Consider the following 13,128-nt stretch of genomic DNA (forward strand, 5'->3'; position numbering starts at 1 on the left):
TAACTGCATTGGGGGAATTCTTGACAGATTGACTCGCCTTCAGCAAGGAAACTGAGTACCTTCCACAGAAAATCACCACATTTTTCGCTCTATAAGACACACTTTTCCCCTCCTAAAAATTAAGGGGAAATGTGTGTGCGTCTTATGGAGCGAATGCAGGCTCCATGGCTTCAGCAAAAGCAACGTCGCTGAAGCCAGAAGAGCAAGAGGGATCAGTGTGCACCAATCCCTCTTGCTCTCCTGGCTTCGCTTCGATGGAGAGGCGCTGTGCAGCTTTCCCTCTCTGCGCAGCACCCCTTCAGCGAAGCGGGAGGAGAAATGGAAGGCGCTCCATTTCTCCTGCCGCTTCACTGAAGGGGCCCTGCACAGAGAGGGAGAGAATATTTTTTTCTTGTTCTCCCCCTCTAAAACTAGGTGCGTCTTATAGAGCGAAAAATACAGTAAGTGTCTCTCTATTGTCCTATCCAGCCCCAAGGACTGTCCCCAGGTAGTGTTCCTCGTCACCCCATGCTGTGTCCTCCTCAACTGCTCTCGCCTGGCTGGACTGTGTCATCAGACTGAGATAATGCGGTGTGTGTGAATGCGAAGAAACCTCTGATTAGCTCAGTTGGATAAAGCATGGTGCCGATAATTCCAAGGCTGCAGGTTCTATCCCCGTATGGGAAAACTGCATATTCCTGCAATGCAGGGCGTTGGACTAGATCAGGGTGCCCCAAAGTTGGGTCTCCAGCCTTTCTGGGACTACAACTCCCAGCATCCATAGCTAGCAAAACCAGTGGTCAGGGATGGTGGGAATTGTAGTCCCAAACATGCTGGAGACCCAAGTTTGGGAAACACAGGACTAGATGTTCCTCAAAGTCCTTTCCAATGCTACAATTTTACGATTCTATGACTGTTGCATGGCTGGATTGCAACCCTGGTGCAAGGCTAAGACTCACAGCCATGTGCTCCCCCCCCTTTTGCCTCTGTTCCCACCTGCTGGGAGGGTTGCCCACAAGGGCATGTGGACCTTGAACTGACAAGTCTCCCCCGTCTTATCTGGACTAAGAGTCTTTGCTCCTACAGCCCAGATTGGAGTGATTTAACAACCTGGGAGTTGCTGTGTCGCTAAACTTCAAAGGATAAACTTGGACTACAGCCCAGATTGGAAGATTGGAATGAAGTCAGGAAAAGCTACGCTGGAAAAAAGACAGCTGAAAAAATATATATTTACAAATAAAGCTGTATTCGATGGATGAAAGGATATATGATTTTTGACATGACCGAGAATCGCATAGCCAGGGACGGAGAACTTTAAAGTGAAGATCAGAAGGTGGGAAATATGAAAACAATGAGAAGAGGCAGGAACAAAGATTTGGAGATATGCTTCAGAGGGGAGCCCAGAAAAATTAATAATTACAATTTGGATTACAATTTGGTCGCTTTTTAAATTTTAGTTTATTGTTTTTAATTGGATTGGATTACGATGCGGACATGATGATTGGCTGTTTTTACTGGAAAATCAATAAAAATGATTTTTAAAAAAGAGTCTTTGCTCCTGCAGCTGCAGATTGCAGGAGAAGATCAGCAATGGTGGTCAGGACATCTTTCCAACGAGGCCTGCATGCCATTGTGGACTTTCCTTTTCCTTTTGAAGAAACCCTCCCTCAGGCCTTCCCTAGGGAAGAAACAAGAAACCCCATCGATCTAGCCTTGAGCCATTCACTCATCCATTAAGTGTAACTGGCATTTAGATGCGTGAGCTCTCGTTGGGTAAAAATAAAACAAATGCCATTCTTCCATCAACTGCAATTAAGGCACGTTAAAAAGAGATAATGAGCCAAAAGAAGAGGACAGGAAAGAGGTACGGTGTTAAGAGAGGCACAGTACAGAAGCATCAGACTAAGTGGGACTCAGATATCGACATCAGGAAAATTTGAGCAGCCTTTGATGGGCGAAAGAAGTAAACCACACTCCGGGCTGTACCACTTGAGATATGCATTAAGACACACATGCACACACTTTTCAAAGCTGCATTAGAAGTGATTGGTTTCTGTTAGAATCCCAGGAGGCACACAAGGTCTTCTAAGCCAAAGTTAATCTACTGGTTAATACAAGTAGCCCAGAGAAGTCAGTGGAAGCAGCAAGGAGGCGGTGAATCAGGGAGGCGAGAGGTGGTTAGTTTCAGAAAGCAGAGGGGGGCCGGGATCCCCGGTTACCTCATGAACTCCAGCTCCTGTCGCTGCTCGCCGCAGGTGTTCCGCAAGCCCCAGAGCGCCGAGTTCAAGTCCTCCCTCTCCTGCGCGTGGCTCCCCTTCTGCTTCAGCAGGGCCGCCACCTTTTCCTTGAGCTTCCTGTTCAGCTCAAGGAGCCCCTTCGCCTCCGTCTCCGCATCCCGGGCTCCGTTCTCGCCCCAGCCGTGGCGCCGCCCTGATTTCGGGGTCTTCAGGGTGGCCACAAAAGCTTCCATCTTGCCCAGCCGGCTCTGCAGGACCAGGTTGGCATTCAGTAGCTCGGCGTTCTCCGTGGACATCTGGCCGTGGGCCTCTTCCAGCTCCACCACCCTCTCCTGCAGCCGCACCTTCTCCTGCGTCAGCGCGAGACTCTCTCGGTCGCTCTCCTCCAGCCTGCTCTGAAGACGCAGCAGCTGGGGCAAGCGATCTTCCAGCCTGGCGTTCTGCTCAAGCAACTTGCCCACCTCAGCTTTCAAGGCCTGGTTCTGCAGCTCAAGGTCTTCCAGCGCGGGAAAATCTTTGTTCTGCCCCCTGGAGCTCACGTCTCTCTCGGCGGCTGCACCCCAAAGCTCTGGTGCCTGGTTTTCCAGCTCTGCCTTCTCAGTCCCAATTGCTCCTCTGTGGTCTGCTATCTCCACAGCCTGGAGTTCAGCCTCTGGGGCTCCAGCCAAGGGCCTTTTGTTCCCTCCGATGCAATCTGGGTGCAGTTTTGCGAAACTGGCTTGTCCCCAGCGGAGACCTTCCCCGCGCTCCTCGCTTCCGCAGGGCAAGGCGTTCGGCAGGGGGATGGTCTTGAGGATCTCCTCCAGCTCCTTCTCCACCTGGGATGCCATGTCTTGCCGGTCCAGAGTGGCCTGGTCACATTCGGCCTCCAGGAGGCTGATTCGCTCTTGAAGCTGGTGCTGCTGGCGCTTTAGAGTATCATTCTCCACCCAGATCTCCTCGTAGGCCTTCTCCAAGACAAGAGTCGTCTCCATGGGTCCTTCCAGTATCGTCTCTTCAATTTCCATCGCCAGGCTGCCTGACTTTCCGATGCCATCGTCCGTTTTTACTTGAGCATTGTCTTGGTCCCTTATGTTCAGCAACCGTGAGTCTCCCAGCGATTCGGGAACCAGTGTGATAAAACTAGGAGAGCGAGCTGGGCTCTCTGCGGAGACAGTTGCTGAGCCACCTTCTGCTGCGGGTTCGTGGTCCTTTCTCTGGTCTGAAAGAAAGTCCGTCAGTTCTCTTGGCTCCTGGGGCTTCGCTGGCCCTGGGAAATCGCCCCTCTGCGTGTCTGCTTCTCTGTTCAAAAAAGCTAAATTTCTTTGCAGTTTGGACAGACGTTGCAGCTCCTGCTGGAGCTCTTCAATGTTGCCTTCAAGAGTCAAGACTTTGGCCCTCAACTCCTCCTTCTCTTCAGCCGCTCTGCTGAGCGCCTCCTGTTTCAGGCGTTCCACGGTGGCGAGCCTCGAAGTCAGCTTGCCTTTCTCCTCCTTGAATTCAGCCTCCTGCCTCTTGAGCTTTTGGAGGAGCAACTCCTGATCTTCCTCAGCTCTGGACATTTCTCCTTCGTCTTCTCTCTTCTGGAACTCCTGCTGGTGGACCTCTTGCCTTCGCAGGAGTCTCTGGTGGAGCTCGTGCTCCCTCTTTGTCACATCCTCCAGCTGCTTCTGCAACTGCTCCTTCTCCAGGACCAGAGAGCTCACACACTCCTCAAAATGCTTCTCCAGAAGCTGCTTCTCTTCCGCGAGGGCCGACAAAGCCTCTTTCTCCGTCGCCAGCATTTCCTTCCACCTCTCCTGGGTCTCGGCGTCTTCCTGGGCGATTTCATCCTTCTCAAACTCCCACTGGGATTTCTCCTCAGAGGCCTCGCGCAACTCCTGCTGGTAGCGCTCCTCAAGGCCTTTCAGAGCCTCCCCGTACTTGCTCACCAGCGCCTGTCGGTCCGCGGCAAACTGCTCCTCCATCTGAGAAACTCTTCCGTTAAATTCATTTTCCATTTTTGCCCTGGATGTGGTCAACACAACACATTACTGAAGCTCTGCCAAGTGAGGGACAGGTGGCGGCAGAGCAATGACTGCCCTAGGCCTCAGCCTTTGAAGACCACAGGCCAAGATGGAGTCTCAACAAAGGTCCAAATGCAGTTTATTTGTCTCGGATCTTCATTTTTAATCCTCTCTCCTTTCAAATATTGTTCCTCCCACCTCCTCTTAAATCCACCCAACAGCAACTGAAGACCAAGAATGTAACAAGATGGAGACTTGTTTACAGCTTAGTCCAATATAGTGGAGGCAATTTAACTTAAGATTGCAAGAAAAGTCTGCTGGGTCATGCGGACAACCCATCTAGTCCAGCATCCTGTTCTCACAGTGGCCAACTAGAAGCTGGTGGGAAACCCACAAGGAGCATTTGAACACTCTCCCCTCCTGTGGTTTCAACAACTGGAATTCAGAAGCATCGCTGGCTCCAGCTGTGGAGGCAGAGAGCAGAGCCAATATGACTGGTGGCCACTGATGGCCTTGTCATCAATGAATTTCTCTAGCCCTCTTCTAAAGCCATCTAAGAGGTTGGTGGCCTTCAGCCATGAGTTCCATAGTTCAACTTCTTCAAACAGTGCAGAGTTAAACTATGGAACTCACTGCCACAGGAGGCCACAGGAGGCCACAGGATGGCCAAGGACCTAGATGGCTTTAGAAAAAAACTGGACAAGTTCATGGAGGAGAGGGCTATCGATGGCTACTAGCTAGGATGGCCGTGCTCTGCCATGCTTTTGAATCTCGGTTGCTCAAAGCCACAGGAAGGGAGAGCTGTTCCTGTTCTTGGGTCCTGCTTGCTGGCTTCTGGTTGGTCACGGGATGTTGGACCAGATGGGGCACTGGCCGGATCCAGAAGGATCTTCTTATGTTCCTATGTTAGCTTGCCACCGTGGGCCAGCCTTGGGGGACAGGCAGCTGCTGCAGAACAAATAATAATAATAATAATAATAATAATAATAATAATAATAATAATAATAATTTATTTATACCCCACCCTTCCCGGTTCAAAAACCGGGCTAACAACAAATTTAAAACACTTAATTATAAAAGCAGCATAAAATACAGTATAAAAACATGAATAACAATAAAATTGAAAATTCAGAAATCAATTTAGGGGTAATAAGCATTAGATAATCCCCTGGGCTAGCTGGCTGAATTGGTCCTACTTGGGCCAGCGAGGAGGCCAGGGGAGAATTAGCTGTGGGGTCTCAGAGCGGGTGATCTTCATAAAAGGGGAGGGAAGGAAAGGGAAATAAAAGATCAGGCTGAATTCAAATTAAAAGCCAGGCGGAATAGCTCTGTCTTAAAGGCCCTGCGGAAGGGGGTTAAATCCTGCAGGGCCCTAGCCTCATGGGACAGAGCATTCCACCAGGTCGGAGCCATCACTGAGAAGGCCCCGGTGGAGGATAGTCTTACTTCCTTAGGACCCGAGACCTTTAAATTTTGGTTATTCATGGACCTTAAGGTCCTCTGCGGGGCAGACCAGGAGAGGCGGTCCCGTAGATACGAGAGCCCTAACGCAGCCCCCTCACCTTTCCTCCTCGAGCTCCTCCCGATACTTCCGCGCCAGTTCTTGCTGCAGCTCCTCCTTCTCCACGACTAGCTTCTCCTCCAGCCTCCGCAGCTGCTCATGGAAACAGCCCTCCATCTCTGCTTTGTCTTCCTGGACGGTCTGCGCCATGGCTCTCATTTTCTCTTCCAGCCGGACCCTGGCCTGGACCAGCTCTTCTCGCTCACGGCCAAAACCCTCGCGGGCCGCCTGCAGCTCCTCCTGGTGCTGGAGTTTCAGCTGGCCCACCAGGCTGGCCTTCTCCTCCAGGGACGCCTGCAGGCTGCCAGTCTCCACCTTCTGCTGTGACTCAGCCTCCTGCCACTCTTGCCTGAGCCTCTCCAGTTCCTCCTGGAGCTCTGACACCTGGGCTTGCAGCCGGTCAACCTGCTCTTCCAAGGCTTGCCTTTCCTGGGCGTGATGTTGCTGGAGGATCTCTTGCTCCTTGCCGCAGCGAGTCTTGCTCTCCTCCAGCTGCTTCTGATAATGGCACAGCTGGAGGAAGGGAGGAAGAGAGAGAAAAAAGCGTAATCAAAAAATGAATGTTGAAAATTGAAAGAAAAGGAGGGTACTTTTCATCATATGTGGTGGACATGCAAAGAGGTAAAAGCTTTCTGGGAAATGATATATAATGAGTAAAAGAAATTTTTTTAAAGAGGTAAAAGCTTCCTGGGAAATGATATATAATGAGTAAAAGATGTTTAAAAACACTTTTATAAAAAAAACCAGAAGCTTTTTTACTGGGTATAGTGGGTAAAGGAGTTACCGAGACAAGATAAAAAATTGTTCTTATATGCAATGACTGCAGCAAGAATTTTCTTAGTCCAAAAATGGAAACAATATGAAGTACCAACGAAAGAAGAGTGGCAGATGAAGATGATGGACTTTGCAGAACTGGTGAAACTGACGGGAAGAATTTAGAACCAGCAAGATCAAGTGTTCCAAAAAGACTGGAATAAATTTATATTCTATTTGAAAGACAACTGTAAGCAATTAACAACATTAGCAGGGTGATCTGAAGACCTGTAAGATGAAATTGCTACCTATTCAGGATGAGAAATTTAATATGTTAGGTTATGATGTAACAAGTATAGGAAAGGAAGTGAAATGCAAAGATGCAAAATTTAATTTTGTAAACCGGTAGGCGGGAGGGAGGGGAGTCGTTAGGCTCAACTGAGCCAAAGGGATATAATAAAATGCCTGCTCAATTGTCGCTTAACTAACCTGCAAGCAAATCAGAAGGATTTGCTCAATAAAATCAGGAAATAAATTAAATTTCCAGGCCAGCTTTGGGCAAGAAAATCAGGTTGGCTGCTCAATAAAGATCTCATCTGGAGGGAAGTCTGGAATACTGTTTGCAGTTCTGGCTCGCATGCTTTCATGTTAACGGACAATTAAAAAGAGGCTTTGCACAAATCGTGACAGGCAGCAAAATGAAAGTGGAAGTGGGATGGCTAGTATTAAGTTGTGGGTGAACATATCAGAAGACACAGCGATTCTTCAAACAGCTCTTGTTTATTCAGAGGCCAGAACAGAACTGAACTGAAGGGTTCAGCCAGCCTGCTTATATAGAGCTCCAGTACAACGTTACTGTAGCAACTTTCTAAAACTATCCAATCACTGAATGTCACTTTCGATCCTTCATTTGCATAACTATCTACAGTATGCCCCTGCTGGCCCAGGGTGAGAACTTCAGTACATAACAGCTATAAACAGCACTCCAGGGCTGGGAGCCGAGGGTCCCACCACCACAATGAACCCGGACCAACCCCCTCAGAAGTGTCCCGAGCAAACACGGTGAAGGCCTTTGATGGAGACCCTGCTCTTCAAATGGGGGTGCGGGGGAAGAGGTCAGCTTACCCTGTTCTGAAGCTCCTCCTGCAAGCTGCAGAGGTCCTGTTGGTGCTGATCTTTCAATTGCTCGATAGCCATTTCGGCTTCTATGCTCATATTTAGTGGGTTGCAGTCTTCAGAACCGGGCGCTAAAATGCAAAATCAACAAGAGAAATGCAGGCCTTCTTGGTTTCCTACGCAACGTTTGCCTTTAAAGGGGACAGGCCGCTAGTTCACTTCCAGCAGCTTTCCATTTTTGCAGAATCTATTCCCAGCCCCATCTGGAGTTGCTGGGATCAAACCTGGGACCTGCATTCAAAACGAATGCTCCAAAACTGATCTACGACCCTTTGCCACATTGTGGATCCCATGGGGAAGCTCTTCTCTTGCTTCTGATCCATAGCTGTCAACCGTCCCTTATTTGGCGGGAAAGTCCCTTATCCCAGTGCTGTCTCCTGCTGCTGTCCCTTATTGATGATGTCCCTTAAATTTCCTGGGTTTCAAAGGAAGCAGCTCCTCTCCCTCCCTCCCTCCCTGCCAGCCAGGGAGGAGGGAGGCTCCAACTGTGTTGCTTGGCTGCATTGCTCACCCAATAAGGAGTCTGAGAACGACTGGGGGATGGAGCTTGCATGCCTTGTGCCAATCAAATTGGCCGCGTTGCCCCCTCCTCCGCTCCCCACAGCTGATCATCGTTTTACCTTGAACGCCCTCAGTCCCGCCATCGTCCAGCTCCTCGTAGAGAGAGGCTTTCAGAGGAGTCCGGGCGACCCTGCCTTGACCCTGGTACTCTTCCAGCTGAGACTGAAGCTCATCGATTTGGTCCTGGAGTTCCTGGGCACAGAAAAACAGACGTTGCGGTGGTACAGCCAAACTCAGGGCACACAAACGCAGGACTTCAATGGCCATCTCTTAGTACTTATGTACCCCCTCTGAGCCAGACTTTAGGATGTTGAGAATTCCGTTCCGCCTTAGGGAACAGACAAGAGACTTGTCTGTTTACATTCCAGCACAGCTTGCTGGGAACTTCCGTTTGTGTATAGCGTTTGCTTTCGCTGTTCTCTCCGAGACGACATAAGAGAGAGACGACATGTTTCTTTGTTCTGATTTATGTTTAATAAATCTGTAACTGGGACGCAGGTCGCGCTGTGGGTTAAACCACAGAGCCTAGGACTTGCCGATCAGAAGGTCGGCGGTTCGAATCCCCGCGACGGGGTGAGCTCCCGTTGCTCGATCCTAGCTCCTGCCAACCTAGCAGTTCGAAAGCATGTCAAAGTGCAAGTAGATAAATAGGTATCGCTCCGGCAGGAAGGTAAACAGCGTTTCCATGAGCTGTTCTGGTCTGCCAGAAGCGGTTTAGTCAAGCTGGCCACATGACCCGGAAGCTGTACGCCGGCTCCCTCGGCCAATTAAGCGAGATGAGCGTTGCAACCCCAGAGTCGGCCACGACTGGACCTAATGGTCAGGGGTCCCTTTACCTTTAACTGTAGCATGACTTACGCCTCACGCCTACTTCTGTGTGCGAACCACACTCTGCTAATTGCATGCCCTGGCTTTTAAAGTCCGGGTTGCTGATTTACGTTGGAGCACGGGCTAATAATAATAATAATAATAATTTATACCCTGCCCATCTGGCTGGGTTTCCCCAGCCACTCTGGTTGGCTTCCAATCGAGTGTTAAAAACAATACAGCAATTAAATATTAAAAACTTCCCTAAACAGGGCTGCCTTCAGATGTCTTTTAAAAAGAAGATAGCTGCTTATTTCCTTCACATCTGAAGAGAGGGTGTTCCACAGGGCGGGTGCCACTACTGAGAAGGCCCTCTGTCTAGTTCCCTGTAACCTCACTTCTCGCAATGAGGGAACAGCCAGAAGGCCCTCAGTGCTGGATCTCAGTGTCCAGGCTAAACAATGGGGGTGGAGACGCTCCTTCAGGTATACTGGGCCGTTTAGGGCTTTAAAGGTCAGCAGCAACACTTTGAATTGTGCTTGGAAACATACTGGAAAGAGACGTCTGAGCTGGGCTTGCCAGCTGGCCGCTCGGCCCTCTGCATGCCAACAATGGACCCCCTGGGCCAGACCTCCTTCGCTTACCCTGCATTGCCGTTCGTACGTAGTCTTCATCTGAATCAGCCGCTCCTCCTGGAGGAAGAACTCTGCGCTGCCAGGATCGAGATCCCCATACTAGAGCCAAAGAACAAGTGGGGGGAATGTAAAAAGGTGAAATGCTTCTGGGAGATGATATAGTGGGAAAAAATGCTGAAATATACATTCATAAAGAAACCAGAAGCATTTCTATTGGACATTGTGGGGAGTGATATATAAATAGAAAGGAATGTAAGCTCTTTTTATACGCAATAACAGCAGCAAGAATATTACTGGCCCAAAAATGGAAGCAAGAAGAATTACCGACGATTGAAGAATGGAGGATAAAGTTAATGGACTATGCAGAATTAGATAAACTAACAGGAAGGATTCGAAACTGGTGGGACCAGAAATTCATGGAAGACTGGAGTAAATTTACGGGCTACTTGAAAAGTATTTGTGAAGATCAGACGACGTTTGTAGGCTTGCAAGAAGTTTTGTGAGGAGTATTATTGGACGTATTGCAAAATTCGAGAAGGGGAGGATGATTTGTTAAGAGATGTAAAGGCAATATAAAGTTAAGAAATGCATAAGAAGTAGTTAAAACGGTGGATCATCAGAGGTGCTGGTGGAAGTCTAAAAAAATTGTTTAAGTGATATGTTTTGTGGTACATTTTATAATTTATATGTTAAAATCAATAATAATAAAAACTAGAGCCAAATAACACTTTGTCGCCACCCTCTTCCTCCGTAACAGTGCTCCCCAAACCTTTTCAGGCCAGCGCCCCATTGGGTTGGCAAGGCCCAGCCTACCTTCTCCGCTAGGACATTCTCCCAGTTCTTCTGCAATTTGCTGATGGTGCCCTCGCATTTCAATAGCTTCTCTCCGGTTTCCTGGAGTTCGTTCTCCAAGCGGCTGTTCTCCTAAGGAAAAGCCAAAGGAAATAAAGAGGTCGGGAGCCGTATTGCACAACGGTAAACAGAACAGGGAAGGTTTTCTAGATATGTGGTGAAGGCAACCAACCCGAAGCGCCTGATTCAATGACTGTGCCCTTTTAAAATGGGATTATTTTATTGCGGGTTTTAATTATTGGCATTTATAGTTCTTTTTTTTTTTTGCAAAACCGGTTTTTATTCCTGTAAACTACCTAGAAAGCTATTTTGGTAGTAAGCAGTTTATCAATCAATCAATCAATCAATCAATCAAATCAAGGAGAGCTCACTGGGTGAGCTTGGGGACCAGCAGCTGCCTCTCAACCTAACCTACCTTGCGAGGCTGTTGTGGGGATTAAAATGAGGAGGGTGTAAGAACCGTGTGAGCTCCTTGGAGAGAAAAAAGGTGGGAAAATAAATAATAATAATAATAATAATAATATATTTATTATTTATACCCTGCCCATCTGGCTGAGTTTCCCCAGCCACTCTGGACGGCTCCCAATTGAGTGTTAAAAACGATACAGCATTAAATATTAAAAAATTCCCTAAACAGGGCTGCCTTCAGATGTCATTTAAAGATAGGATAGCTGCTTATTTCCTTCACATCTGAAGGGAGGGCGTTCCACAGGGCGGGTGTCACTACCGAGAAGGCCCTCTGCCTGGTTCCCTGTAACCTCACTTCTCGCAATGAGGGAACCGCCAGAAGCCCTCGGAGCTGGACCTCAGTGTCTGGGCAGAATGATGAGGGTGGAGATGCTCCTTCAGGTATCCTGGGCCAAGGCCGTTTAGGGCTTTAAAGGTCAGCACCAACACTTTGAATTGCGCTCGGAAACGTACTGGGAGCCAATGCAGATCTCTCAGGACTGGTGTTATATGGTCTCAGCAGTCACTCCCAGTCACCAGTCTAGCTGCCGCATTCTGGATTAGTTGTAGTTTCCGGGTCACCTTCAAAGGTAGCCCCACGTAGAGCGCATTGCAGTAGTCCAAGCGAGAGATAACTACAGCATGCACCACTCTGGCCAGACAGTCCACGGGCAGGGAGGGTCTCATCCTGCGTACCAGATGGAGCTGGTAAACAGCTGCCCAGGACACAGAATTGACCTGCGCCTCCATGGACAGCTGTGAGTCCAAAATGACTCCCAGGCTGCACACCTGGTCCTTCAGGGACACAGTTGCCCCATTCAGGACCAGGGAATTCCCCACCCCCGCCCACCCCCTGTCCCCCCAAATCAGTACTTTGGTCTTGTCAGGATACAACAAATATGATTGGCATCCGTCTATCCCACGAGACAATGTGCCTCCGGGGGGTGAAGTTAAATCGCTGTGTTAGCAGAACTGAAGTGACCTCCCTGGGGTGCCAGCTTGGGCAAGTGTGTCTTGGGGTCCTGGGCCGCCCAGATCACAAGACCTCCATCTTGACCTCGCTGATGTGGTCCAAAGGAAAGCAGAACAAGATATTTGGGCCCAGCTTGGCGGCAGCAGTTGCCACAAGGAGACATGAAGGCTCCATCCCAAGCATCTTAGGGACTACAATCCAGATTTGTGTTGGCTTTACTCCTTAACTTTTTCAGCTCCCAAAGATGTCCCACAAGGCAGCAGAGGTCGAGGATCTCCTAGATGGGCTCCCTTCCGAGGCGGACGAACCCCAGCTACACCTAATGCTATCATTCTAGAAAAAGAGGCGCCGGAACTAGCCATGAACGCCTCCCTTGTTATCTTGTAATGGCAGACGCTCTGCCACCCAACTACCTCCTGAACTCTCCTTTAACTCTGGTAACCTACCGTATTTTTCGCTGTATAAGACGCACCTAGTTTTTAGAGGAGGAAAACAATAAAAGCCAGCAAGAACCGTAGACACGCTCGCTCGGCACGGCTCTTTGAAGATAGAGTGGTTCTTGCTGGCTTTTCCGGGAGGTGGGAGAAGGGCTGCCCTCCAACTCTTCCCCCACCTCCCTGAAAAGCCAGAGCAAGCTGTGCAGCTATTGCTGAAGCCAGCAGAGCAAGAGCGAGAGCTGTGCAGCGCTTCTGGGTCGCTGGCTTCCCAGCGAAGCAGGATGAGGGACGGAAGGGGCTCCATACGGGCTCCTTTCCATCCCTCATCCCGCTTCGCTGGGAAGCCAGCGACCCAGAAGTGCTGCACAGCTCTCGCTCTGCTGGCTTCAGCAATAGCTGCGCAGCCTGCATTCGCTCCATAAGACGCACAAACATTTCCCCTTACTTTTTAGGAGGAAAAAAGTGTGTCTTATGGAGCGAAAAATACGGTACTTTTAACCAGCGTCTTGGGAGTAGGTTTGAAGCTTCTTGGTTATAAATGCAGACGCAAAAAAGCGCATGAGTGGCATAAAAAGTAAAGGGTAAAGGGACCCCTGACCATTAGGTCCAGTTGTGGCCGACTCTAGGGTTGCGGCGCTCATCTCGCTTTATTGGCCAAGGGAGTTGGCGTACAGCTTCTGGGTCATGTGACCAGCATGACTAAGCCGCTTCTGGCGAACCAGAGC

General features: G+C 49.3%; 1 protein-coding gene across 1 annotated transcript in view; it reads right to left on the reverse strand.

Annotated features, from left to right (window-relative positions):
* NIN (ninein) overlaps positions 1-13,128 on the reverse strand; it is a 123,489-nt gene that overhangs the window by 29,675 nt on the left and 80,686 nt on the right. Inside the window, exons 13-18 of the mRNA XM_081921416.1 lie at positions 10,508-10,618; positions 9,704-9,793; positions 8,312-8,444; positions 7,641-7,762; positions 5,764-6,275; positions 2,199-4,202 (exon numbers count right to left, since the gene is read on the reverse strand). Of these exons, the coding sequence (XP_081777542.1) occupies positions 2,199-4,202; positions 5,764-6,275; positions 7,641-7,762; positions 8,312-8,444; positions 9,704-9,793; positions 10,508-10,618 (2,972 nt within the window). The remainder of the gene's footprint in view (positions 1-2,198; positions 4,203-5,763; positions 6,276-7,640; positions 7,763-8,311; positions 8,445-9,703; positions 9,794-10,507; positions 10,619-13,128) is intronic.

This window comes from Podarcis melisellensis, assembly GCF_964234715.1.
Source record: "Podarcis melisellensis genome assembly, chromosome: 1".
Classification (NCBI taxonomy): Eukaryota; Metazoa; Chordata; class Lepidosauria; order Squamata; family Lacertidae; genus Podarcis; species Podarcis melisellensis.